The 27,917-nt window shown below is 41.7% G+C and overlaps 1 protein-coding gene across 1 annotated transcript; it reads right to left on the bottom strand.

The window, feature by feature from the left end:
• Positions 1–271: 271 nt before the first annotated feature.
• brwd1 (bromodomain and WD repeat domain containing 1) lies at positions 272–26,381 on the bottom strand. Its single transcript, XM_085371664.1, has 44 exons — positions 26,162–26,381; positions 25,986–26,044; positions 25,833–25,862; positions 25,566–25,625; positions 24,817–24,967; positions 24,530–24,628; positions 22,045–22,205; positions 21,604–21,825; positions 20,298–20,398; positions 17,875–17,945; positions 17,464–17,564; positions 17,278–17,318; positions 17,045–17,146; positions 14,813–14,966; positions 14,568–14,702; positions 13,878–14,006; positions 13,619–13,767; positions 13,370–13,446; positions 12,984–13,196; positions 12,686–12,869; positions 11,818–11,908; positions 11,427–11,549; positions 11,257–11,327; positions 10,848–11,073; positions 10,590–10,706; positions 9,127–9,234; positions 8,822–8,946; positions 8,425–8,507; positions 8,004–8,115; positions 7,679–7,740; positions 7,413–7,568; positions 7,139–7,259; positions 6,883–7,008; positions 6,704–6,770; positions 5,248–5,298; positions 4,930–5,055; positions 4,687–4,839; positions 4,438–4,598; positions 4,167–4,339; positions 3,244–3,348; positions 2,907–3,080; positions 2,498–2,809; positions 2,274–2,414; positions 272–2,178 (listed from the first exon to the last, which is right to left on the bottom strand). Exons 1-44 carry the CDS (start codon positions 26,196–26,198, stop codon positions 740–742), a joined length of 6,699 nt encoding a protein of 2,232 aa, XP_085227790.1. The 5' UTR covers positions 26,199–26,381; the 3' UTR covers positions 272–739.
• Between the last annotated feature and the right edge of the window lie 1,536 nt (positions 26,382–27,917).

The following is a 27,917-nucleotide window of genomic DNA, read 5'->3' as shown; positions in this document are numbered from 1 at the left end:
AACCTAATAGAAACAAAAAAAGAAGAAATGTAAGGGGAAAAGAAGTTCATTTGGCTCATATCAACTCACAATACAGTCAAGCATTAAGTATATGGATTTACAAAGGAGTGCTGTAGTCAAAAAGTCTAAACTTGGATTAGTTTTTGTCCCAGTAAATGTGCTTGGACATCTGCCAACCTGGAATTGCTTCTTGTCCTTACCTTAGCTCAAAAGAAACAAAATAAACCAAAAAAACAAAAACAAAAAACTGCATGTCTGAGACTACAGTAAACTTAGTTGACCCCTGAGTTTCTAATGCAAAACTAGTGTATGAAATACCTCATTACAGTGTATCTTAGTGCAAGCCAGCAGTATGCTTGATTAAACAGAGGTATATTAGATTAGCACCCAAGCTGACAAGATTCCCCAGAATAGCCTCTGCCAAACCTTTTGCTGGCAAAAATCACCACACGCAGTATGGGAAGTGATGTTTTGCTCTTCATCCTTGTGAAAACCAGCAGTTCAAATGCTTGAGTTTGTATTACATCTATAAACATGTTTTTTGTTGTTTTTTTAAATGTTCCTTTAATCTTTTTTCATAGAAAATATAAATATCCCTGAATGAAAGATTCACAGCATTTTTCTCTCGAGGACTCCAGTGCTACTACCGTAAGGTGGCCAATCAAGTGTCTTAAGCTCTCCAGTTAACGTCCGGCTTCGTCTTCCCTCTAAAGCCTGTAACCTCCAGCAGCTATGTCCTTCATTCGCTGTCGTTGTACTTAACCGTCCGTTTCCCACGGTTTCGGGTGTTCACCCGCGTCTTCCTCCGCGGTTTGCTGTACGACTCGTCGCTGTCCTTCTCTTCCGAGGCGGACCTTTGGCGGCGCTGCCTAAGCTGGCGACTGGCAGTCCTTTCGCCGATCCCCGACCGTGTGCGGCATCTCTTTGGACTGCTGTGGGACCCTGAGCTGGTAAAAGAGTTTTCAGAGGCTGAAGACAACTGCTCGCTTTCTGAGTCCGAGCTGTGTTTGCTGCTGCTGTAGCTTTCTTTTCGTTTGCGTTTGGGCTGCCTCGCGCTTTCCTTTCCCCTTGTCGAACGGCCAAGATGTTCCTCGTCCTCCTCTTCCTTCTCCTCTTCCTCCTCACTAGAATCAGAGTGGGAAGAGGTGTCCTGCTCATTGCCGTTACCACGCTTGGCGTCCTTTTTGGCGCACTTTGAGGGGCCTGACTTGCTGTTTTTGTTGCTCTTGGATACTGGCTCTTTCTCTCTGTCCTCATCCGAGTCATCAGAGTCTGAGGTGTAAATACATTTTCTCTTGGAAGACACACAATTCCTGGTTTCACTCGGGGAAGTCCTGTTAGACACTCTTGTGTTATAACCGTCTTCTCTAGATTCTCTCGCTGTTCTGTTGCCAGTTCTCTGCCTGCCCGGCTTCGCAGAAGCAGAGTCTTCCTCAGAGAATGAGTTGTCACTGATGTATTTCTTTTTCGGCAGGGCTCGGAGGCTCAGCCGCCTTTTCGGCGCATTTTCCGAATTATCCGACTCCTGGTCCGAGGAGCCAGTAGAGCGTTTCCTCCTTGACTTCCTCTTGGGTTTGTACTCTTGCTCCGAGCTCTGCGAAGCCGAGGAGTCGCCGCGAGGCCGTTTGCATATGCTCCTGTTCCTCGTCAGCCTTTTCGTCCTCGTTTCAAAGTCGGACTCATCGCTGGAGCGTTTGCTTTCCGCATCCTGCTCGTCACCTTTTTTCAGCCTTTTCTTGCGTGGGCTGGATCTCTTTGGAGAATCACAGAGTTCATCTGATTCCGCACCATCCAGTTTATGAGCTGAGGCAGATTTTTGTTTGTCTTGGCTTTTTGACGGAGAAACTTTGCTTTTTTTCTTCGGGTCTTTGTGAACTGCTTCCTCCACATTTCTTCCATTTTGGTGTGGCCGTTTGTCCTCTTCGTCTGAGCTTACGGGAGGTTTGTGTCGTGTGCTGAGGGGGCGGATGTCTTTCGTCTCCTCTTCCTCCTCGCTTGTACTCCTACTTTTTCTCACTGGGGCAGCTGCCGTGCTCCTTGACGGTTTCTGAGACCGAGGTGGCTGCTGTTCCTCCTCCTCCGCTTCTCCAGAGCTCTCTCCGGAAGTTTCCTCCTGCTCAGAGTTGCTCTTAGGCGTGTGATGTTTTGCACTGTGTCCATTCACACGGGACAAAGTACCTGTCAGGAAGGAATAAAACATCGAGCTGTTTAGGGCAACTTCCACGGCAGCATTAGCACAGTCTAAAAATGCGACTGATGAGGACATTTCTCACCATTTTTCTTAATCTTGGCAGCTTGTTTGGAGTTCTTTGTGTTTCCATTCTGCTTACTCTGGGAGAACGATGAGGTATCGCTGTCATTGCCATCCTCCTCATCCTTAAACTCACTTCCTGATTCCTTTGTATTTTGGGAAGCTAAAAGATGAAGGAAGAGAACATAACTGAGTAAAAATCTTTGTCTGAATAATATTCACAGACTTTTAAAGAGTAATTAATACCTGCTGCTGACTCTTCGTCTGATTCTGAGCTGCTCTTGAGCACCGCCGTGCGTTTGCTGACCCGGACAGTGTGGCGAAGGCGGCTACTGCTCCTCCTCGGCTTCTCCTCCTCCTCCTGGTAGTCTTCATCAGACGCTTCAAGGAGCTTCATCTTATTCACAGCTGCCCGAGCAGTCTTTCTTTTTAGCGACCCGCGAACTGTCACTTCCTCCCTGTCGGAGCCTTGAGACGTGGCCCTGTCAGAGTCGCAGCGGGGACGCGTCTCCCTGCGAGACGACCTGCTGCTGTGACCGTTCATCTCCGCTCTGCACTCTGAAAACAAGCCGTTCACAAAGGTCTGTGAGCACACTTGGCGCTGGGTTTTTGTATCTCACGGGGTCGGAGACTGAAGGCAGTGAACTTGTGTTACCTGCACGTTTTCTGTCCCCAGCAGCGCTGTTTCTGGTCCGCCGTGTACTCCTGCTGGGATAGCGACGATCTGAAGTGGACGACGCCTCTCCATCCTCTCCCTCTTCACCCTCACTGTCAAATTCCTCCTCCTCTTCATCATCTTCTTCCTCTTCTTCACTGTCGCTCTCAGCAACTAGCAACAATATATCCAAGGATATTTTATTCAATTACATTTTGTTTATGTAGCATCTAATCACAACAACAGTCGCCCCAAGGGGCACAATTGTAATGTAATTTTCAATAAACAAATAAAATATAAGAGTGAAACATTTATGGATAAATACTTCAGTCCTAACCTTTTTTCCTCTGCTTCGCACGGTTCCTTCTTGTTACTCTTGCTTTATGTCTACGTTGATGATTCTCCTCCTCCGAGTCACTCACCTCGCTCTCACTGTCAGACTCTGAGATTTAAACAAATAAATAAGAATTTAATTAGTTTATTATAGTAGTAGTAGTAGTAACAGTGCATTTAAAATTAAAGAAACGGGCACTAGACTAGGCCCAGTTTTATATTGCATCATTGCACAATACTGGTCTCAAGGTGCATCGATGACCAACACTTAGGGGTGGAAGTGAGTCATGCTAGCATGGCGTGTTGAGGACCATCACAAAGTATAGTTTTATCCTGCAGTGGATGGTGTACAGATCACAAAAACTAAACACTATCAAAGCCCGACCCATCCTGCAGCAACAGCAGCAAAGGCAACGATGCCATCTCTTATGCTACAACAGCCCTCATATCAAAATGTGTGGAAAACAATAGTTTTTCATTAACGTAAATCAAATGTTTCTATGGGGTCTAATTAACGTCCCCGGCAGTTTCAGTAAAAAGGACTAGATGTTACAGTCCCGTATCAGCGACTGTAACATCTAGTGGTCATAAAATTCCCCGCCCCCCCCCCTTTTATCCCACAAACATCAAAATTCTTTTTAAAAAAAAATTATTTTATATTTAATTTACTCCTTTAATTAAGCAAACACCAAGAATATGATGAATAAACACATTTTATCAAAGCCCTAAAATAAGAGATGGGGTTTTATTTTATTTTTAAAATGCCAAGGGATCAAAATGATCCTCTTTGAGGTCTTAAAACCAGAAGAAACTCTTTGGGGAAAAATAGAAAAAAATCCAAAAATGTGAAATCCAAATATCATCATCATGGCTCAAAATCCATTGTGATGGTAACAAATGACCTCTGGGGTGCTCTGATGTCTGTACCTGATGTTGATGAAGCACCTTTAGAGCCAGAGTCGTCCTCTGAGGAGCTGTGACCTGAGCTGCTGCTTCGACTCCTCCTGGCTCTCTCAGGAACAGACACTTTGGCTGAGGTAGTTTTGGTCACTGACACGGACTCCACTTTTTCCTGAGTTTTGACTGCAGCCTTCTTTTGACTGGGGGGGAAAAAAAAGGGGGAAAGAAACTCTTCAACTCAGACCGATAACGTGCAAATGAAAAGTGAAACGTCTCAGGCGAGCTGCAGCACTCAGACCTGGTGTCGGGGTGGTCCTGCTGTTGCTGCAGTATCTTCTTGCGAAACCTCTGACTGCGGCGGAGCCTATTGCTGCTTTTGACAGCGGTTTTGTACTCTGATATGATTGTTCTGATTCGCTCCTCAAAGAAGGCAGAGAGCCGTAAGGTCATGCTGTAAATCTGAAAACAGAGCAAAAGAAGATTGAGCGGGCGAGCCAAAATGTAAAATCGCTAATAAGCTCAGAGAATGTGAACATCCCCTCCCTACCTTGGAGCGTTTGTTGGGTGTGTAAGCTTTAGCATTGGCAAATATTAAGCGTGTGTCTTTGCACAGCTCTGTGGGGTTTTCATAGCGATCTTCCTCCAGGGTCCTTTTCACCGTGCCAAAGTCCATGGGTGTGTCAATGATGTCGTGGTAGTCCTGGGCAAGCACAAAACAAAGGGACTTCAACGCACAACTGAAAACAGCAACTGCTCATAGCGTGGCCTGTAGTGTGCCGTGATAACATACTGGATAGTTCTGAGGATCCACAGGTTGCCTGAACGGCTCCGAGTCCTCACACTCCAATATGTAGTTGAGCAGACTCTTGCACTGTTCCTTCCAGGCATCTCTGTCTGGCAGCACTTCTACAGAGCGCTGCAAATATCAGGGAGAAACAACTCAATGACATGAGGCACAACCTAACAAATCCCCCTTTTTGTTAGTTTTTATTAAAATGAATGTAAAGAGTGTTTCATCATCCCCTTGTCAGTTTTTTTTTGTTTTTTGTAATCTTGAAATGTCAAACAGTTTTTACAGGTATGCCGATCACCCATCCAATGCATCTACCTGACGCAGTCTGTGTCCAGCAGATGTTCCTGGCGCTTCGGTGTCTTCTTCCTGTAGTCAGCAATCACATTTGAATTATTTGACTGTGACCTTTAATCAGACAACTGCAATGACAATTTCATTTTCACACAACGGGATCACAGATTCACAGCGACGTTCACCACGATCACAGGAATGGAAGCGACTACAGCTCAAATAACCACTAGTGATAAACTTTCAGTTGCGCGACTGAAGAGACTACCAATGAGAGTGAAGGATACTGCTGATTGACATATGACCTGTTAGGTAAATGCATTACAGGATCCCCTAGGCAACCAGATCCTGAAATTTCCACAAGCGAACAGCTGGCAGATGTGCTACAAGCGAGTTGCTTCCAGCATGTTTGTTGTTTTAGATTCCTTTTCATTGGGGAAGCCTTCGAAATTCCCTTTAATGACAACCTCAAACTTCCAGCCAGAGTCACAAGGAACACTGTTTAGGATCAGACACGTTACACAGGGATCACATACTCTGATAGCTGCCAGACACCTTGTGCCTCAAGGCGTTTTTCACATCTACAGTTTGTTTACGCTGGTCTGAATCAGCTGATGAGTTCATGAATCACACTTCCTCCTGTGATTTAATTTCTTTTCATACAGTTAAAACTCCAAGTGAATCAAACTGCATCACTACAAACCACAAGAGATGACTGAGTCTGCTTATTGGCCAGATACATCTAGGGTGGGAGTAATAAATGGAAATACAGAGAGAAGGTGCTGCACTCCTATGTGTCAGGCAAAACTGTCCCCTGCACATCTGCTACTCTGCTTTATCTTAGGATGCAAAGCTTATGGGAAGCCATTTATTTCCAGTATACACCAGCTAGTAGGGTCAAACTGAGACTCCATCACAACCTCACAATAAATGACCTGATCTGGAGGTCTGGAACTGCATCAAGATCACCTCCTACAGAGGGTCTCGGTATGTTTTGGTGTGCACAACAGTGTTTATTCATACAGTGTATCTGTATGAATAAACCGCACTAAAACAGAGTGGGCTGGCTGTGGCTCAGGAGGTAGAGCGGGTTCCCTAAATACTCTGGTCTGCATGTCAAAATATCTTTAGCAAAAATACCAAATCCTAGTTTTTTGGAGTGTGCAAATGTTAAAATAGGTTCATAGGTACAGAAAAAAAAGCATTATTGGATAAATGAGACTTGTAGCAAGAAGTGCTTCGAGTGCTCATATTATAAAAACACTAAGTACAGTTTTACTTGAAATTAAACTCAGGGTGCGAGTTCTGGCGTTTTAATTGCAAAAGACAGTCATACCAACTTTTGGTTGAATTTTTAAAAGATTCTTTTGAATTTCTTTTAAAAATTATTTACTTTTAACAAACTTTTTTGCAGCAGTACATGAAAAAAAGAAAAACAAACCCACCAACTACAAAGACTAGTTGTTAAATGGTTCAGACTTACCTCATCGTCATCATCCATTTCTTCCACTTCATTGTAGATCTCCATGATATCTGTGCAGCTTGGATTACTGAGAAAGTGAGAAAATGTGTCAGCAAGAAATACAATTAGAAATTCTGCGCTTACAGTTCGTGCATCATCACAAGGTCTACGAACAAACAAACAAGTCCAGAAACACATACTTGACAAATTTCTGGAGGACGTTGGTGATGATTTTTGCAGAGTGGGCAATCTTGCTCCTTGGCTCATTGAAAGTGCGGGCATTATGTGCAATATACCTGGCATCCCAAATTAATGCTGAGAGGCGTCTGTGGATTACCAAAGCGGAGCAAATGAAACGCAACATTACACACCACTTCTCACTTCTTTGCATTTCATGAACACGTTTTAAGGACAAATCTGGGCCAAAAGTTGAGGAGAAGATTGGTAGAAACTGACCTGTAGAATCTGTTAATGAGCCGCAGTCTGATGGTGCCCAGATCTGTGGGATAGGCGATCACGGTGCAGTAGCTGGGATACTGGACCAAGTCCACGGGACCAGAGAACGGAGCTGCAATCTCTGTGGCACAAACACGGAAAGAACGAGTGTAAGGATCAGGCAGATGTGAGCAAATGACAACGACGACAACATGTCAGTAAACATGAAGGAGAGAATACGTGGGTGAAATCAAACAAACTGGAAGACAAAGAACATCCATTTATGCATACACACCGACAGTGATGAGCTGATCGATGCTAGCGATGAGTCGTTCACACTCCTCATCCCTACTCCTCTCACCCCACTCGCCTGGCAGAGGCTTGTACATCAGCTCCCTCATCTCCTCTGCGGTCACAGGTATACCACCTCCCTCTGTGTCCGGCTGTGGGGCTGCACAACAAAGACAAACCCTTTCAATACACCCTGACACCTATTAACCAAACTCTGCGAAATGTACTCCATTACTAAACCACAGTAAGCTAGTAAACAGCCTTTAGTACCATCATCCTGAATAGGTTCCACATCCCAAGGACTGAGTTTCTCAGTTTCACCATTATCCCACCTGGTAGAAACACAAGAAGGCTGTTAGCAACCAACCAAACAATGCTGGACAAAGCCCGGCTGAACCACTGAATACTATAGGAAGATTTATATAGATTTATTTATGCCTCATCACCTCTAATGCTGTCTCAATCAACCCCAGTATAGTCCCTTAGAAATTTCACATCACTCACTGCTGTCTGGCAGCATCTACAATATCCAGCTTTTGATAGTTAAAATATCTGAAGAATTTTACTTTGTCCCCACAAAGTGTGTGTTTCTTACTTGACTTTGAAGCACTGGAAGAGACTGTCTGGGTACTGCGGCTGGTAGGGCTCCTGGCAGATGATGGTCCCAAACCACCAGGCATCATCTATCACCGAGCGAAACCTGTCGTCTGTGACAAGGAGAATACGATCAAACTCAGGTGTTTGAGCGAGAGAAAAAAAGAAAGAAGTCTGGCACCCATCTGTGAGGGTGACCGCACGGATGAATCATTGGAAACAGCATGTATGTGAACAACAACACCTTTCCCCCTCTCACATCACCAAAATAGCAATGCAGGGAAAGAAAGAAAAACATCAACCAGCAATATCAAACTGGAATAAATCTTCTCAAACTTCTTAGTCTGTCTATATATCCCTGCAGAACGCATTAAACAGATCAGCAGAGGACATTTCTAACAGGCAGTTTTGGCTTTGCTTACTTGGTTGCCAGTTTCTTCGAAGCGCCTCATCATAACACTGCCTCAGCACCAAGAAATCAATCACATCTGGCATGTCGTGATATCTGCAGGGACACAAGAAAGAGGAAAAACTGTCACTTTGACAAGAAGGTACAAAAATCCCTTCAAGACTTGGTGGTGAAGCTGATGCTGGAAACACTAACAAATACTACAGTAAGAAAAGCCTTTCCAAAAAAGACCAGGATCATCAAAATTATGTGGACAGTATTTTTACATTTCACACATTTTCTTTTCCTTCATGATGTGTCAAATTCAAATACTGACCCAACGAGCGGGTGGTAATGTGATTAAGAAGAGCACGGACACTTGATGTGCTTTATCGTAGAGAGGAATGTCACCAATGGACAGAGCTGCTTACTTGATAGAAAATGACTTGTCTGTGATTTTGCCGGTGCCGTGGTCAATGAGCGTCAGCTTCAGGCAGCAAAGTGTTGGCGGGCAAACTTCATATTTGATTCCAGTGATCTTCACAAACTCTTGGTCCTACAAAAACACACAGCAGGATTCCTACTTAATCTGCAGTTACATATTACCACTGAAAATAGTAACTGACACATGCAGACTGGAGAACTTAAGCAGGAATTAGCATTTTATGTATTCCTCCGAACTCATCATCAACTGGGAAATTTTTATGATCTTTATTTTGTTTGTTCCTCGTCTTACCCGGAGCTCCATTCTCTTCCAGGGCTGCTTTTCTAAATTGATGTCGTACAGCTCACTCCGACTTACAGCTTCAACGTAGGCCTCGTGTCCCTGCCGAAAGTAGATCACCTGAAAGACAAATCGTGCAGATGGTTAGAGGGAATGTTTGTACATAGGTGTATAAACCCTGTACAGCCTGAATATGAAATAACTGCTAAATAAAGAAATTAGAAAGAAAACTTAAATTAAATCGATTTGGATAGATGACTTCATTTGTAGCATTTTTGCTACATCCAGCATTTTGTGCAAGTGTTACATGTGTCTCATGCAATCATGTTTTCAGGGGGTGCAACTTTGCCACTTGTTAAGGTGAACCTTACCAACATTAAAGTTAAAGCAGTGCATGACACTGTCTCTGGAAAGTGCCTGTATGCGTTTGGTGATGCAGAAAATGTATACTTGCTTTATACTTAATTCCAAGTATGGAATAAAGCTGGAAAGTCTCTTTTACACTGCTTTTTACATTAGAAATAAGCAGCAGTACTGAGAGCACAATCTGCAATGAAATAATTAACTAAATCAAAATGCTTATTTAACCGTTCTCGGGCCATAAATGACCAAAATAACAATTTTCTGTAGCATTAATCTTGTCTTATTTGCAACAGTGTTGCATTTTATTGTTATATTTTAGACTAGATTCTAGATTTTAAGCACCATTGTATTATCATCATCTGATGACGTTCCCGATCGGAGCAGAGAGTCATGTGACATGTGCAACATCCTTTATATGAGAGTGTACACAAAAAAAAAGAAAAAAAAAGAAGAGAATGATGACGGCCGTATCAGGGTAGGGTTTAAGGTTTTGTGGAGCCAGCTTACACAAAGCCTGGCTGGGTTGAACCTCCCTCAGTCTACCCCTCTGGGTTGACATGAGCATCATTTCTTGATTTTACAACTATGACTACAAGTATAAGGCTGCCAACTAAAACCACAAGAAGTAAATGTACTTGTCCTTTTAATTTAAGGAAAAAAAACCCCCCAAAAGACAAAAAACCTTGAAGGATTTAGCTCTGCCAGACCAAATCGCGATCTTGTACTTTTAGGCTAGAAGACCTATTTATGGTGTTCAGCCAAAACCCAAGACTACATTTAATTTAGCCACTATACATTTCATGCCCCAAACAGTCTTCATTTCCTTCCACACCATGTGCTTACTATTAAATATTGCTGCAATAAAATGAAGTATACTTACTAAGTACAAGTATTGGTTTGTTGATAAAAAAAAAAGTTTAAAAATAAACTTGACTGGTTGTTTTGTGGTGATGAAGGCATTTGACCTTATCCAGGGTTAAAGCTTAAACAAATTTATTGCAGAATTGTTCAAATAAACAGCACTAAGCAGAAATGTCGGCTACTGCAATCTCATAAATGAGAGAGTATGATTTTTCTTTTCCAATTAGGCATTAGGCTGATGACCCTCTTACCTCATCACCCATTTGGGGAACAAAAGGAGACTTCCTGGGAATGACATCAGTGATCCACGGCGATGGTCTGAACTCATTGGACACTTCCCTGTTAATGGATGGTCTGGGCTTTGGACGCTGATTGAAGCACCAACATGTAAAACATTAAACAAGTTAATATGAGATATTTTCAAATATTTCACACTCGTCATTCTGTCTAAGCAGTTATTAATCAGATTCACAAAGAGAAAAAGATAAATGAGGATTAAGGAACCTTACCCGAGGAAACTTGTTCTTTGCCTTCTTTGCCTTCTCTTTGCCTTTCTTTTTAGGTCTTTCCTCCTCATCACTTTGCTGCTTTTCCTCCTCTTCCTCGTTCTCTTCCTCCTCCTCTTCAGAGCTGCTGAGTCTGCGCCTTACTCGTTTCCGTGATGACAGTGGAGTTGAGGGCTGCAGATTTATACCAGCGTCTGCCGTCCAGTCAGAGTATTCGCTGGATGTATGGCTGTCCAATCAAAAGCAGGTGTGATTACCACAAAAAGCTACACACTTAATTACACAAATATTGCTACTGTAGATATTTTTTTGATACAGGAAATGTTTGGTTACCAGGGAAAGCCTGTTTCTCTGAAAAGTGACTGATGGGGAAAATAATGCCCGTTGACCCTGATCTATAAAGTATATTCACCTTGAGCTGTCAGTTTTCCACTCTTCCTCATCATTGGAGGAATCCAGGTCACTACCATCCAGCTCATTGTCCTGGAGAGATGAAAAAAAACAAAAAACAATTACACACAATTAAGGGGGGGGGGGGGACGACTTGTAAAGAGCGCTTTCATCAAGAGGAGAGTGCATCACCTCTGAGTGCATCTCCGAACTTGCCGTCTCCTCTCCCTCTTCACACGATTCGTCGATGTATTCCAATGCATCTCCACGGCTGTGCGCTCGCTTCGCGGTGGAAGGCTCATCGTCTGAATCATCCTGGGGGGACAGATGGGAATGATTCAGCATCGGTGAAAATAAAGCTGTACTAAAATAGATATGAAAAAACCAAACAACAACTTTCATCACTTAGTTAACCGTTTCAAAAGGACACTCAATATATAGCGTGCCTTTTGTTCTTCGATCCTTTAGCACTTTTTTTTTTTTTTTTTTTAACTGCAGCATTCCCTTGCAAATTGGTAAAATTTTACTAAATGCTGTGAAAATTTAAAACCATCTTCACTGGGTGGAAAAACAGGAAACCTACTCGACAGCTGCTGTACATAATGCGCCTCTTCTTTACATTGTACTGAACCACCTCCTCGTCTCCTCTGGCTACTCGAACGTCCTCCTGGTCCCTGAAAAATATAATTCATGTCAAAATAAGCACCCAGAAAAATGCTAGAAAACCTCACTGATGACCAAGTTTAGACATGACTTTCTGTTCATGTCATTCCCAGTGCTTCCCACGAGGAACTGGCCCTTCGTTAGCAGACAAACAATCTATATATTTCAGACCAAAGGACTGAGTAAACCTGTTAGGTTTTCTGAATCGACAGACCTGATTAACACAAAAATGTATTTTTTTCATTATTGACCCAAATTAATTACACATTGGAATCTACTGAATAAATCTGCATAGCCAGAACATTATGAACATCTTTATCCAGCATGAAGCAAAACAGATACGATCCACTCAGGATCTCTGAAGGTGCCCTGTGGTGTCTTGTAAGGAGGCCGTGGCACCAAATCTTTTTAAGCCCAGTAAGCTGCAAGCCCCATCATGCTGTCCCCGTTTATACAGTTGATTAGCAAAAAATACTGCTGGGATTGAAAAACCTAAAGGAATTGCCATTTCTGAGATGCTCGTTATCTGCCCTTACCTTTCCCTGGTTTACCTGTTGTCAAACTATACTAATCTTTAACCTGCCCATCTGACTTACAGCCAACATACCTATTACAAGAAGTGACTCTTCACTCTACATCAAAACATCCCACACGTCGTTGTTATTGGACGATCAACAACATTCACTACATCTGCAATAGATTCCAATCTTTTAAAATTGGTTTCCATTTATTTATAAACTATAAAAATCTTTCCCATAAACAATGACACATCTTGGCACATATTGTACCTGTAGCTGCTGTGTGGAAGTTCGGGTACCACCACCCTGCGTCTCCAGGCCTGCAGGTCTCTCTCAGTGGCCATCTGGCTGCGAGGAGCGTTCTGGTGCATCTGTCGTACGCCCTCCACTTGTCCACTGCGGCGAAGACCCACATTAGGGGGTGACTGCACATCTGCTCGGTCGTTCACGGACACTGAAGTGAAAAATACTCGCTGTCAGCAAATACTTTAAGTCTTTTCTGGATATTCTGAGAAATTCTAAGGTCTACTAAAACCAATCCAGTGCAGCAGTGATGGTGTACTGATACCCCTTCGCGGTGTGCTTGGTGCTGGAGCCAACACAGAGCCTTGGGTCTCGGCTGGCCCTTCGGGTACTGCTCCCGTCTCAGGCTGGTTCTGTCTGTCTTGTTGCTCTTGAAGCTGTCGGATGGCCTCGTCCAGAAGGCTGCTGCGTCTGACTGCAACCTCCTCGGGTTCTGCAGTCTGCTGGCTGATGACCTGCTCTACCACCTCACCATCACCTGAAGATGTGATACATGTCAAACACCATCAAGTTTGATATGTTAAGCTGTAAATACAGTTCAGATGGTCTTAAATCGAGACAATAAAACAGTGAAAATGGGTCTGTGACATTTAAAAGTATATAATCTTCCATTAAGGTAATGGACTAATTGCAGCAGAATTATGGTCTTACTGGTGGCTACATATCCCAGCTGAGGTACCAGGTGCTCTGCAGCAATGTTCTCCCGCCCTGGGACAAGTCGCTGGTACCTAAAAATCAAGGAAAAATGTCGAATTCAAAGACAGGCCAGGGAAAACCATTTTAACTTTGTCATGCTGCTCTCAGGCAATCAGAACCTCTGATTTAACATTCAAACATCTGAACTTTTGGGCAATAAACGAAGACTGTAATGCTGCATAATGAAAACAAGGTGACGTCTACCGTGGGGGGTGAGGGTTTCCATCCACATCCACTAAAAACGGTGGTGGCATAAGATGGGGAGCCTGCTGTGTCTGTTCGTCCAGCACAAAGCCGTTGGCATCCCGGATCAGCGGTCTGTAGTCTGTGTGGAAGAACACCTGATCTGGAAGCTGCGTGGAGACCAGGAGAAGCAGGAAATAAGTAAATGTCTTCACTTTGCTCACAAAACGTAAAATTTCAACCATTTTCTCGATCTCCAAAATGCAACAGTTCTTCTTGCCTTTTCATAGGGCTTGGAACTGCCGAAGCCAAAGATGAGCAGATGGCCATGGGAGTCCGTGCAGGCGAAACGCTGACCATCGGGAGTGAATTTGCAGTCAAAAACAGCTCCGTGACCCTGGCCTTCAATCTGGATGAAAAACCACAAAATAGAAGAAACTTGTCAGAAAATGAGAATTTTTAACAACAGCACAAATCCTTCCCTCACAGTAACTGGGAAAGACTAATGATGTTGTATTTCCTTCTCTCACTTTGCACAAAAAAATACCACAAAAAAAAAAATGTATCCAAATAGAAGAAATCCTGCTTTCAGGGTTAACTTTATGCACACTGCTTTTAATCATAATCATGCTACTGCCCTAATTTAGTGTCCATCAGAATAAAAACATTATAACCACATCTGCCCAGCAGTCATAGATCATTCGTTGTCACATGTGTGAGTCAGTGCTCTCCCGCTGTTATAGGATGTAAAGGAGGAAAGAATCTAGCTCACTTGCCTCTTACTGTGTGCAGAGATGCACCTTGGCCAAAACAACTACACTGTTCCTTCAGTCCCTCACAATTAAGTGTTATAGCGAATGAATCACACTCTGAGCGCATCATGTTATCGCTCCATCCCGCCGGGGTTAACAACTTTCCGCTGTGCACCATCCTATAAAAGCCAACTTCAGGCAGTGCTGTGTCAGCGTACCATGTTGAAGTAATGCTGTGTGTTTGTGCCTCGCAGCAGGTCCCATATGAACACGTTCCCATCGTGGCCAGCAGACAGGATGATCCTGGGGTCAAAAGGGTGAGGTTCGAGGACAAACACCTCTGCCTCGTGGCCCTGAAAAACAAGCACACTCGAGTTGATCTCTGGTTTAAAATGAGAATCTGTGGCAGTTACATCATAGTCAGTATTAATATGAGCTCTGCAGCAGAACGCAGCACAATTACTTTAAGGATATGTAGCAGCTGTCCTGTGTAGGAGTTCCACACTTTGAGGAGATGGTTGTTAACAGCCGTGATGACTGTATTGTCATGGCGATCCCACGCTACCATGGTGACTTTGGGTTTGAAGTAGCTTTCCTCTTCACTCATTGGCTCAACACTGAGAGAGAAAAATAACAAACGAACATCAAATAACAAATTATTCATAATACTAAAAAAGTAATATGGAAACGAATCTATAAAGTCCCTTTGACACATCTCGTGATGACACTGTAATCACAGAAATCCAGATTTTAATTCTAACACAAAGTACCAGATTATTATCACTAAATTCTTGTGAAAGGCAGGCTTTGGCACATGAGAGGTTTGTAGTCATTTCCAAGACAAAAAGGCTGGATGATAAACAGAATGTTTTTTAAAAGATATTTGAAAAACACATGCAGAGATATTTTTTTTTAAAAAAGAAAAAAAAAAGATGAATATAAATATGCTACTTTCAGCTGCTCCCTTATTCACACGGGGTTGCCACAGCGGGTAGCTCCGCATGTTTGATTTGGCAGACTTTACTCCGGATGCCCTTCCCGGCACAACACCAAAGGGATTTGTGTCTCCTCCCGGAATTAAAGCTGGGGAGCGTTCACTTGTTAAGCAAATGTGTTTGAGATGAATGCAATTACCTGGAAATCATTTGACCGCCCCCCAACCCCCAAATATAACTGAAAATAGCACAAACATCACATTGAGTTTTTAAACTGAAAACAACCGTTATTGACAGAGGCAACAAAAGCCTGGGAAAAAAAAGTGTGATGAGTTAATTTTGCAGAATTAAGTAGTGTTATGCCTCACCATTATGTGGGCAAACGGTTTGATTTAAAATTAACACACTGCAGTTTTATGATGAGAAACACTAGAGGATTTATTCAGCTATCGTTAGAAGATTCAGAGAATCCGGAGATCCTGTGTACAGAAGGAACGAGGGAACACTTCTGAGAAATGTCATCAGTGCACACAGGTTTGTTGCTGCATTTGCAAGTGCAAGATAAAAACCAAACACGCAAAGCAGAGCTCTGACCCCAGTGCTCATGACACTAAAGGAGAGTACACGGAACAGGGAACTTGCCTGAATTCTGTCTTTATTTACATTTTACACGGCATCGGAACACCTTGGTAAACAGGAGCTGTACATTTTAAATATATGCTCATGTTTTCATATACATATAAATTCTGCATGAGCTACAGAATAGAGACTGAATTTTGGAAGCAGACCTAGTTTAGCACGGAACAATCTGTCCAGAGGAATGCTCTGCTGGCAAACCGAGAACACCATGTATACCTAGAGGTATGAGTCTCATTCAGGTAAGTCCTTGCTTATTTTAATAAAACAATGCCAACCCACATTCTGCATTTACTGGTAATTCAATGCATGCGGCTTTCTTTCTTCTAGTGACTGCTGAAATTAAAAGTTCATTTTAACGCTTTAAAATAAATCCATAAATAGGCGCCTGAAAGTGTTGAAAAGTGGCTTCTTTTAGGCAGACTTTGATTTTACGCAGCTAATTTTTTGCCAGTGCAAGAACTGTGCTTTAAATTATATACATACCGGTATGTACAGCGAAACACAGCCTGAATGTTTGAAAGCCTCCCCAGTTTGACACTGAACATGCGTTAACTGGCAGATAAAAACCAAACATAAGATCTGTCCTCCATTTCCACTGGTTACTCTCCAGGAATAACTAGCCTATAGTAAGGAAGTGAAGCTATACACAACCTAAGACAACACAAAGCCTAATCCTGGGGACACAATACAACTGAACCAGACAAACTTATTCATAAAACAACCCTGTAATTACAAAAAAATACATCAATCAGTATTACCCCTCAGCAAACAAGTTCTTTCAGTGGTATGTATAATTATATACATAAAGAAAACCTTTGTTGGCGACTTGCTTTCCAAACAGATGACCGAGCCAATACAAGCCGACAACTGAACAAATAAGTATTTGAGCAAACGGTTTCCTCAGCTGCCGTCAGCACCTGGTTTACTTGGACATGCTCCGACAGCTCCTCCGAGCAGCTTAGGCAGCAAACGCTTCCTTTTCGTTCAGCAAATCGGGCACTTTTTATTCCAAATGAGAATCTAGCTCATTCTGTGCTATTACAGAACCAAAATCAAGAAGGCATTTTCACCAAGATAAGACCCACTTTCGTCCACGCTGGTTCACAAGAGCAAAGACTCACCCTGGAATAGTGGCAGACATGTTCAGCAGGATGCACCTCCACTGCTGCCGCTGGTGGAGCTTCCAGATCCGTGCTGTTCCATCTCGACTTCCACTCACAAACCTGGCACGGGACAGCGACAAACACCAGGCACCATCACTTTACACACCATCCCACTCAGTTAAACGTGTACTCTGAATACTGCAATACTTGATATAATTTTTAAATAATAATAGAATGAGCTTTTATCATACCTTTCACCTGAGTGGCAAAATTGGATGCTATCAACTTTGTCCTAGAAACCAGAGACATGTAAAAGGATCATCAGGATCAAAAGGAGAAGAACAACAAATTCTTACATCAAATTTGCATTTGCAGCTCAAAGTTCTGCCAATAAAACCTTTGTAAGGATAAAGTTTTGCTCTTCAGATGATGCTTACCGTGTGCTCATGGAGCTCTGATATCTTTTCTGGGCTCCCACTTCCCAAGTAATATATTCGGATGACATCATCAGTACTTCCTGTTGCTAAAAACATCCCACCTGGAAAAAAGTTGGTAACGTGAAATGGCGTGTTGCACTTAATTTATTTTATTTAACCTTTATTTATACAGGTAGTCCCATGGAGACTCGATGTCTCATTCACAAGAGACCTGTTCCAGACAACCATTAAAATTACAACAATAAAATAACTAAATAATTCTTTAGTTAGACACATGAAGTAGCACAGAGGTCATTAAAAACTAGCAGCTCTTTATTGATTGCTTTGGCTCTAGACTTTGTTTACAGGATGGTGGAGGAGACAGTGGAGAAATGGCAGGAAAAGGGACTCAACATATAAATGTCTGGTTACCTGGACTGAATGAGGAGCACACGGTCTGAACACCTGGCCTTGGCCGCTCTGTAAATTTGTGCGGTCGATCGCTGGAAGTAGAGAAGAAAACATCACTGATTTCATCCAAAATAGAACACGTGACTGAATTCGGAGCAGACGCTAAAGAAATGATGTTTTCGTTTTTATATTTCATGTCTACCTTTTGCCCTGTCCTTCAACATAAACTGACAGTCAAACTTACATCTAAACCAACCAGCATCTCAACATTTTGGATGACAGACGAGATTACAGCCGGGTCGGATGTCACGCTGCCATTGTTTTGGTCAGATAAGAGACAACAACATACTTGCATATCAGTTAAACAGGCGTTCAAGGTTTAGAATACAACTAAACTTAGCACAAAAACAGAAGGAGATCTGTGTGTGGTGGGTAATATCTTTGTTGTAACAATGCCTCCTCTCATAAATCTTACACCACTGGAAAGCCTGCTTATTCCCCCTTTAATGTTGCATTTGTGGGTTGAGCATCAAGGCCAAACAGCTTATTCTGCTGTTGACTATTGTTTGGTGTTGTTTACTGTATTACATGATTGAAGTCTGAAGAAACAAGATATATTGGAAATTTAACTATTTATTTATTTAACAAACAGGGACCCCTGTAGCATGTGGAAGGTGACAGGTACAACAACCTGGCACCACTTTCTCGTACTAATCACCAACTTGGTCACACACTGCTGTGGGATCTCATTCTTCAACCAGCAATTGTTGCACATCAACCAGTGTGGTTGTGTTGGTCACTCTGGTATGAACAGCACACCCAAAATGATACCAAAAATCTTCAGTGGGATTGAGGTCAGGACTAAGGGCAGGCATTTCCATCCTCTCTACTCAAAAATTCTGTTAGTCTGCAATAAATCCCAATGTGTGGGGCGAGCACCACCTTGGAGGATAGTTTGGTCCTAAAAAGCGCAGATGTGGGATTGCCGCTGCATGCAGAAACTTATCTTATCTGCACCGAGATTGCCTCCAATGATGACAAGCCCCGGTGAGGGAGATGCCGCCCCACATCATCACACTGCCTTCACCAAAAGCTGTTAACCTATCGTTGCTGCAATCAGCAATTGCATTCTCCACATCCTCTCCACACTTTGACCCCACAAACGATCCACCTGCCGCAGGCAGAATCTCAATTCATCGCTGAACACACCATTCCTCCACATGTTCTCTGACATCACCCATTATATGTAAATTGCCCTTCAACTTGGAGATGGTACTAGGTACTCCAAATAATGCTGCATCTTGGTTTGTGGAACACCAGCTTGAAGTTTCCAGATTAGTGAAATGTAGCATGTCTGGAGCAGACACCAACCGACTGCTGTAGCAGGGTCCCTGCTCACAGGTGCTGCCAATCAGACACCTGATTGGCAGCACCTGTGTTACCAGAAGTTCAAAACAAGAATAAGCTGTTTAGCATTGGCAGAAAACATCTGACAAGTTATTCATGAGCGCAACCCACCTACTCAACTCTGCTGTTCAACCCAAAAATGTGGCACCACTTAAAAGGAAATAATCAACGTTCCCAGTGGTATAAGATTTATTGCCAAGAAGCATTGTTAAAAAGAAATAATCAAAGAAACAAATTTTCTTATTTATATGCTTTCTATCTGAGCTTCTTTAAGACAAGGCAGACGCCAGTATAAAGGATGATGTAATGGCAATACACCAGCAGCCAACACTGGGAGTTAAAAACCTTTTAAGCCCAATGTGACTTGTTTTCCAGTTACGCCTTAGGCCCTACTGCTAATTTCCATTAGAATAATAATTTCTAATGGATGACTATTCCCACTCCTATGTACAAGGCGTTGCACAGCTTAGCATTGTTTGTGCCTCGGTGGAAGCGACACACACACAGAAACTAAACTGTTTTGTACTTTAATACATTTATAATAGTTTTATTTTTTTCTTCTTTAGCAGTCTTAGTTTACTGCTCCAGCTGAACTGTGTTCAACAGCATTTCATCAATGGATTACGCATCTGATTTGGGATGAATGCTTTGACAGAATATTTGCCACCAACATTTTGAGGTTAATTGGTGATTCTAAATTACCCATTCGCACTCAGATTAACACCCGTCTCTTAGTCCTAAGACAGGCTGGCGACCATCCAGGGTGTGCCCTGCCTCTCGTCTTGTGGCAGTTGTGATATGCTCTATCAAGTGTTCAATAAGCATGTGGTTTGACAACCATTAATATAGTTTCCGTGTTTTTGCAAAGAGCAGCCGCAGAGGCAGAGACCACCCTCACTACTGTCTGACGCACACCCAGTCATTTTGTTCTAGAAACAGGCCTGAAATATTACAGAAACCTCTCGGTTCAGAGCGGAGCTATGAGGGTTACTCCTGGGAGGCTTTCAAGGGGTACCGAGTTAACATACAGCACTCACCTAAAGTTTATGCTGTTGGCATCCCACTGCCAGAAGCAGACAGTAGCATCAGTTCCAGTGGACAGCATGTAACGTTTGGAGCCCTTGGCAAACGGTGAAAACTGAAACCACAAGAAAAACCACCCATCAGACCCCACTCCAGCCAGTGAGTCAGTCTATGTAGACCGAAACCTGCATTTCACAGAGAAAGGTGAATATTAACCTTTTCTCCCCCTGTACTGGCCAAGACAAAATCTTGATCTTGAGCCAACCGTTAAGAAGGACGAGGTTAAATTTTATTTTCTGGTGTGCACCAACAATGATTTTCAGACTGACTGGACCAGAAATGCTCTTACTGGCTTCAGGACATCTTTAAGTGAAAGGAAAAACAGGCGACAGAGCACGGAAAATGACTCTAAACAGTAAATACGTTCCCAGTATCACGCAGTACTGTTTCTACACATAGCTATGAGGTGAAGAGGAGCTGAAGTAAAGAGAAGACCAAATGAACCATTATCTTTCACATAAAACCAGAACTTGTACAGTTTCATTTCAGTCAATCAGGGAGTTTCTGTGCCATTAAAAACAGTTGCATGGCAGGTAAACTTAACTCACTGAAATAAAAAATGCTTTTATAGAGAAAGAAGGTGGCAAGAGAACTGTAGAAAAGTAAAGATCATGACCGGTGTTTTACTCAGAACATTTTCTTCATGAATCGGCCAGCACTAATATGTACAACTGTGTGATTTTAGAGTGCCACTACACAACATTCACACATGAGAAAAATCTAAAGAAATTAATGAAATCAGTTTATCATTTACTTTGGAAAAGCATGCACATGCTCATATTTAACTTCAATGAACATTTAAAGCCAGCAGTGCATTTTGCAACACTGAAGATACAGCCATCTTGTTTGAATAAACTTTACTGAACGAAACTAAAATGGATTTTGTGCTTATGTTAAATTCTGGCCATGGAGAAAGGACTGTTTAAATTATTAAGTACTGTGAGAGAAAAACAAAGGATAAAAGAATGGGCTAAACCTACTAGCAACGAATGTTGATGCACAAAATCTGGTGCACTGCCAGAGCGATCCAGGTGCAACTTACGCTCTGCAGTTTCTGTTCCAGGACGTGACTACACAGCCATAAATCGGTCTATTTCTGACAACAATCGTTTAGGTCACAGAGTGTAACAAGAGAATCTCACACCAAACCAAAAGATACAGTCACACCGTGATTCCCTGAGGATTTTGTCTTCAAATAAAGCACTGGATGAACCCACGTTTAAAACAAACAGCATAATATAAAAACTGAAGCTCCTTTACCTGAAGGGAGGTAATGGATCCACTGTGTCCCTGCAGCACAGCTACGGGGGCACAGGTACGAAGGCACCACACACGGATGGTTTTGTCACAGCTTCCTGCAGCAATTAGCGTATTCTCATAGTTAACTGCCAAGTCTGTGATCTCTGCAGAGTGTCCTCGCAGCGTTGAATGAAGCCTTCCATCAAACGAAGACCAAATCTTCACCAAGCAGTCATCTGAGCCCTTAAAAACAAAAACAAGAGCATATGCTTTAGTATACCTGTATGAGAAGAAGAATCTGGGGTACACAGTTAAGGTGGGCACAAGCAACTTAACACTCTAATATTAACAATGCATGTACAGTGGGTGCAATCTGAGTGCTCTTTCATGCAGAAAAACGCTGATTATTATTCTTACAAAGTAGGTGTTTAATTCTGAGAAGAGTGACAAGCTCCAACTTACTGTAAAGATCCTGAGACCAGTGCGATCAAATGCAATACAGTACACTGCAGACAGATGCCCCAGGATCCGCCTATGTAGACGCATGTGCTCATAGTTGCTGACAGGACAGATGGAGCTGAAGCGTTGCGCTCCGGTCAGCTCTCTCCCTCGATGCACCTTCACTGTTGGCAGCATGCAATCAGAAAAATAGTAGTAAACAGAGTTGTAAATAAACTACAAATACAGTAAGGCAGAAGCAGAGGGTGATGAACACAAAGGAAAATATAAGCCTTTAGATACATCACCAAATAAAAGTCAGGTTTCAGTTTGTCTCACCAGCTTTCACCTTTCCTTTTTTACATTTTTTATTTCAGTTTCATAGGCTTTATTTACACAAACACAGCTTGAAATTAAACTCCATTTCCCAATTCAAAACTGATTCGTAAACAAGAACAAAATCACTTCCTTTCTTAAATCTGCTCCATCTGGTTTTTATATGTTGCTAGGGGAAACAAACTATGAGAAACAAGAAGTTCTCCATAAGGGTTTTTTTTTTTTCCTTCTATTTCGCTTTAAGGTCTTAGAGCTTTAAAAATTTAAGGACAGATTTTAGATGACAATTTATACAAATGTAACTTGGTAAAGAGTTACTTCACTAGTATTTTTGATGTGTGTGTTGTTTGTCCTGAGGAAGGAATGGGATTTACAAGGTTGTTTATGACAGCATAAAAGAAATAGATGGCCCAGCTCCAGGATCAAACAGGAATAATCAGAAATGCACCGAATTGCATGAGTAAAATGATAATTCCACTTAAACGTTTAAAAATGGCGACTTGTGATTAACAGCTCGTTACATCATGGCAAACAATGTGGTGGGGTGTAAGCCTGTCAAGCAAAAGAAAATTAAATGCTGTATTTAGGGCTGCAGCAATCAATTATTTTTAGTAATTAAGTAATCATCAATTAATCGAGTAATCAGATAAGAAATACTTTAGTCTTATTAATGGGCAATAATAAGGTCTTTCAAAATAAACTGCTCATTGTAATTTCTAAAAATGAAACCAATTATTTAAAGTTTAACTACACACAACATCCGTCATAAAACAAAAATCTACACCCTGTGATTGTTTTTACGTCCCATATTAAAATGTAATTTTTTAAAGAAAACATTCTTTAATTGAAAAATATAAATACTCTCAAGTACTCTCTTTCAGAGTTTTATCTCCTGGATGAGGTAGATTTGTTGTGTTTTCATGTTTATGAGTTTTTGTGCATGTGTGTGTTTCTGCGTGTGAAGTCAAGCGAAGAGTGGGTTTGTGCCTGTAAGCCTTTAAAGAAGAATGTGGTGGCTGCAACGAAGACAAGCGAGCATGTCAGCATTCTGAAGTTTGCACTGTGCTTTGATGGAAAGTTTCTGAGCTGCTCAAAACAGATGTTATGATGGTGTAGATGCATATGGTGTTACTCTATAATTATTATTATTATTATTATTATTATTATTATTATAATAATAATAATAATAATAATAATAATAATAAAAAAAAATATTATTATTCAGTGTCCAGAGTTTTAGTGGCCCACGTACATTTTTATTGGCTTGTGAAAAAGCTTGCATTTTTTTAATTTTTAAATTGTAAAGCAATTTATGAACACAATATTTTATATTATTTCACCTTCAATCTGAAAAATGTTACAAAAGCCTTGAAATTAATGTGATCTAGTAAACCTCATGCCCCACTTTAGACTCACCCCTGTTTGCTGCAGGTATCGCTTCAATATAAAATAGGGCAGCTAGCGTCAGCCTTCAACAAGCTGTATAATTTAAATCTAAACACACTATCAGACTAAGTTATCAGCTCATCTGCATGTTTTAATACAATTTCTGGAGGATTATTACAGATTTTTCGCTGTGTAAAACAGTGGCGAATGGAGCAGCTACAGTTTGCTTTTCTTCGAGTCGGGGTTTGTTGTTTAGATGCTTTTAGGAAAGTGTCCTGCTCACTTTTTCCAAGTAACGGAATTAATGTTGATCACAGGAACAGCGCTGCTGTTTTGGATGCTAGAAACACGTTTTCTTTCACTCTACCTGAGCTCAGCGTCTCGGTAACGACTCCACATTAAACTATGTCAGCATCATCATTACTGCTGCTGTTTTCTTACCAGTTTTTTGTTTAAAACTGGGGACTGTGTGAGCTTAATGTTTTCAGACTCTGTATTCATTCACTGCTCCTAAACATATTTCTATTTCATGTCTATTTGTCATCACAAATGCCGGTGGAACTCTTGCATTTCCATGGTGACAATGGTGCACTACAGAGCCAATGTATTAAACAAAGCATTGAAACAAACAATTTGTGTCAAGAACTTTTTATTATCAAATTACTCGAAGAATTGTTGCAGCCCGAGCTGTATTAAACTTACACTGAGCCAGTTATTAATGTGTGCATATCATTGATCCATTTCACTTCACACCAATGAGAAGTATACAGAGGAAGGTCAGGCCTACCTAGCTGTGGAGGTTTCTTGCAGTTCAAAGGCCTCTCTGGTGGTCTGCCCCGGTGAAGGGCTGCATATGATGAAGCTTTAAACCTCTCGCTGTCACAGTCTGAAAATCAACACCAAAAGTTCACAGAACGATTCTGCTGATTGCGAGTAGTAGTACTATTTGACACAGACACTGTCAGTTATGGTGTACATACAGACCAGTATACCATCCAAACCTTTATAATAATGGGATCTAAATATGTTTCTGAGTAACGTCCACCACACACAAAGTTCTTGAAGACTGCTCACCTTTTGCAGTCCTAAGCATGGACTGCTTTCCAGATCCCAGGAGAGAATGAACACCTGGGACACATGATGGCACCTCTTTATCAAGAAGTGGTCCAATCTGCTTACATATCTGTAGCAAGTGGTTTGGTGCAATATGTCTGTTGGCTGCAACCTATCAGTGCAAGCAAACAAACAAATAACATAAAATAAATCATTGTATGGACATGACAGTGAAAACAGACCACTTATAAAACCATTTAAAAATGAATAGCCAGTAATTCTGATAACCAGTAAATAAAGTAAATGTATGTTAAACAGATGGACAAACAGGGAGAAAGATAGGTTTCTGAACTCCTATTCTCACAGGCGTGGCTTATTTTTATCGACCAATCACAGCGCATCTCGAAAGCGAACTAACGCAGAGACAGCGCATCTCGGTTTCTGATTGGCCAGTGAAGCCGTCTCGACCAAGAGAGAAGCCAAACTACCCACCCTATCTGCGGTACAACAGTCGGGCTAAATAATATCAAACTCAGTGTTTAAATGCCGTTTTTTCTGCACCACACAACACTTCACAGTAAGAAATGTAGCCACTGAGAGCGAGTTTTGACCTTGTGCAAAGCCACAAGTCGACGATTTCCAACAGTAACCCAGCAGGAAAAAAGAACAAAGACCGTAAACAAGAACGGAGCGTGGCCGCACGGTCCCCCGTCACAAGACAATAACAACCGCCGATAGTGCATAACAACATACACGAAGTTAAAGCTTACCACATCTTCATATGTTCTCGGGTGCTCATTTCCAAGCCAGTCCAATCTCCCGGGTAAGAGCTGTCGAAAAGAGAGTTTGGTAAAGCGAAGTCAGAACAGAAAACGCCAGCAGCTCCACATCAAGCTAGTAAAAAAACCGGGTGATGTCAAAGGAGTAACGGGGTATTAAAAGTCGACTGAGTGAAACAAGTTTATGCCCGGACTCAGTCAACACCAACGGGTAGCAGCTAGTTAGCTGTTAAAGGCAAAGACAGCTGGGATACATACCTGATATTCCTCCAGCTCGTTCGCAAGGACCTGCAGAGGATTAAAAAACACACGATTCAGATGAGAATGTCTCCATCAACTCAACTCATTATCAAGTGGCTAGCCAACTATTTTGAAATACAACAGTGTGAGAGTCAAAGCACGCCAGCTCACCTCAGCCGCTCTCCGACATGGACCCGTTGTGAGAAAACGCGATATCAAGTAATAGAGCTCTGAAATGAACGGGGAGAACATTTAACAGCCGGAAAAGCAAATGGGATATCAATTATAACACGAGCGACACCGTTGTAATATTAAGCTTTTCAACTGGCTTTACTTCAACGGCTTACCCGACTCAAGGAGCGAAATGTTCCGATTTTTGGCCATTGAAACGGCCGTGATTTGGAGAGTTGAAACAAATTTTCCGCTAACTTTATGGCTACAGAGAATATGATATATTTATTTAATTTCAGTTACACAGCTCTGGCCCCCTCCACGGTTGCTCCCGCTTTCTATTCAGCCTGTTTGCAGTCGCCATTGGAAGGATGAGGCCTCAGCGATACGGCTTACTTCCGCCAAAGCGGAGTAACACAGGAAAAAGGGGGTGGGGAGGAGCACTCGCTCAACAAAAGACAAAAGTATACGTTCGCGTGTTGGTTAGGTACACGGCAGGTTCGGAGTGCAACGTCAGGTATTGATACGACTCCCCGACCACGTGTCGATAACAAGTCATTTAAGAAAAAAATACACACGATCAATCCATCGCGCGCCCCCTTTTTTTAGCGACCAAGGTCGTGAGTTCTGCACATGACGTCATAGATAATGGTCGCAAAATTGCCTTATCGACCTCCTGATAAATGCGTTTTACCGGTTTTCCGAAATTATCAGTGATGAGCCCTAATAATATTGCCATCCTCGGCTCTAGTACGCTGTATAAATATATATAGAAATCTGTATTTCATGCTTTTTATCTAAAGTGCAGGCTATTTTTTATTGGTGGGTTATTATGAAATATACTTGCACTTATATTCTTTGTGAATTGTATAAAATTGACAGCTTTTACCAAAGAATTTGCCATTTGATTGCACATTTACGACACTAAAATTAACTGTTAAATTGCATTGTTATGTAATCTTTGAAGCAATAATAATATTCTATTGATTGTTCCTTATGCAAAATACATGTTTTGTTTTGTTTTTCCCCTCTTGGGCCTATAGACAGGATATATTGGGCATGCGGTCAGGATTAAATAAACACGAAAAATGATGTATTACAAATCTGAGAATCAAAACTCATTCTTGACTTGAGCAACAGATACCGGAAGGTCATTTCAATTGCTGAAAAAGCAAATAAAAATATCCAAAGATACATAAAGAAAATTTTTTTTTTTTTAAAGTTAAAAGAAAAGAAAAAAATATGCATGGCATTTTTCGCATTTTTATTTTATTTTCAGTACTGGTTAATTGTGTCTTATACCTTTTAAAATTTCTCTACATGAGTCATTCTGAGAGCTGAAAATTACACTTACTCATCCGTGCTTTCTGTTCCACTCTGGATGGGCATGACCTGCAGTGGGTGATGACAAGGTTGAAAGCCTAGACTGTAAACAAAAGATCTGTCATATACACTATATTGTTGGAACGATTTGGTAAGGCTATTATAGACAACATTATTGTCAGATGTGTTATAGTTTCACATAAAAGATCTGCCTTTGGTGTTAAAGTTGAACGTGTTCTTTGGGGTTTTATGTAAAAAACAAACAAACAAACAAACAAACAAAAAACCAGTCAGTTTTTCTTCATTCACTTCCTTTAGGGGCCGCCATAGCAGCACATTTATCTTCATCTCACCCTATCACTAGCATCTTCTTTTGTTACACCAACCCTCCTTCACTGCATCCACTTAAGTGCTTCAGGTGAGGTTCCTTTAAAAAGAATGTTTATTACATTTAAAACTCTACCTGCCCAGTCTTTTTCATATATAGCAGAACTACTGCATTTGCCCTCTCTGATCATGTGGGTAATCTTTTCCTAAACTTGCGCCCATTATTTTTGGCTCTTGTTTTTCTAAAGTATGTATGGAAGTATGTATGCAGGAATAAAAATA

This window comes from Diplotaxodon limnothrissa, linkage group LG14 (genome assembly GCF_057381915.1).
Source record: "Diplotaxodon limnothrissa isolate DT_005_m linkage group LG14, D_limnothrissa_male_GT1.1, whole genome shotgun sequence".
In the NCBI taxonomy this organism is placed as follows: domain Eukaryota; kingdom Metazoa; phylum Chordata; class Actinopteri; order Cichliformes; family Cichlidae; genus Diplotaxodon; species Diplotaxodon limnothrissa.
Note: the sequence above shows the minus strand (reverse complement) of the source record. Positions and strands in the feature narration are given on the sequence as shown.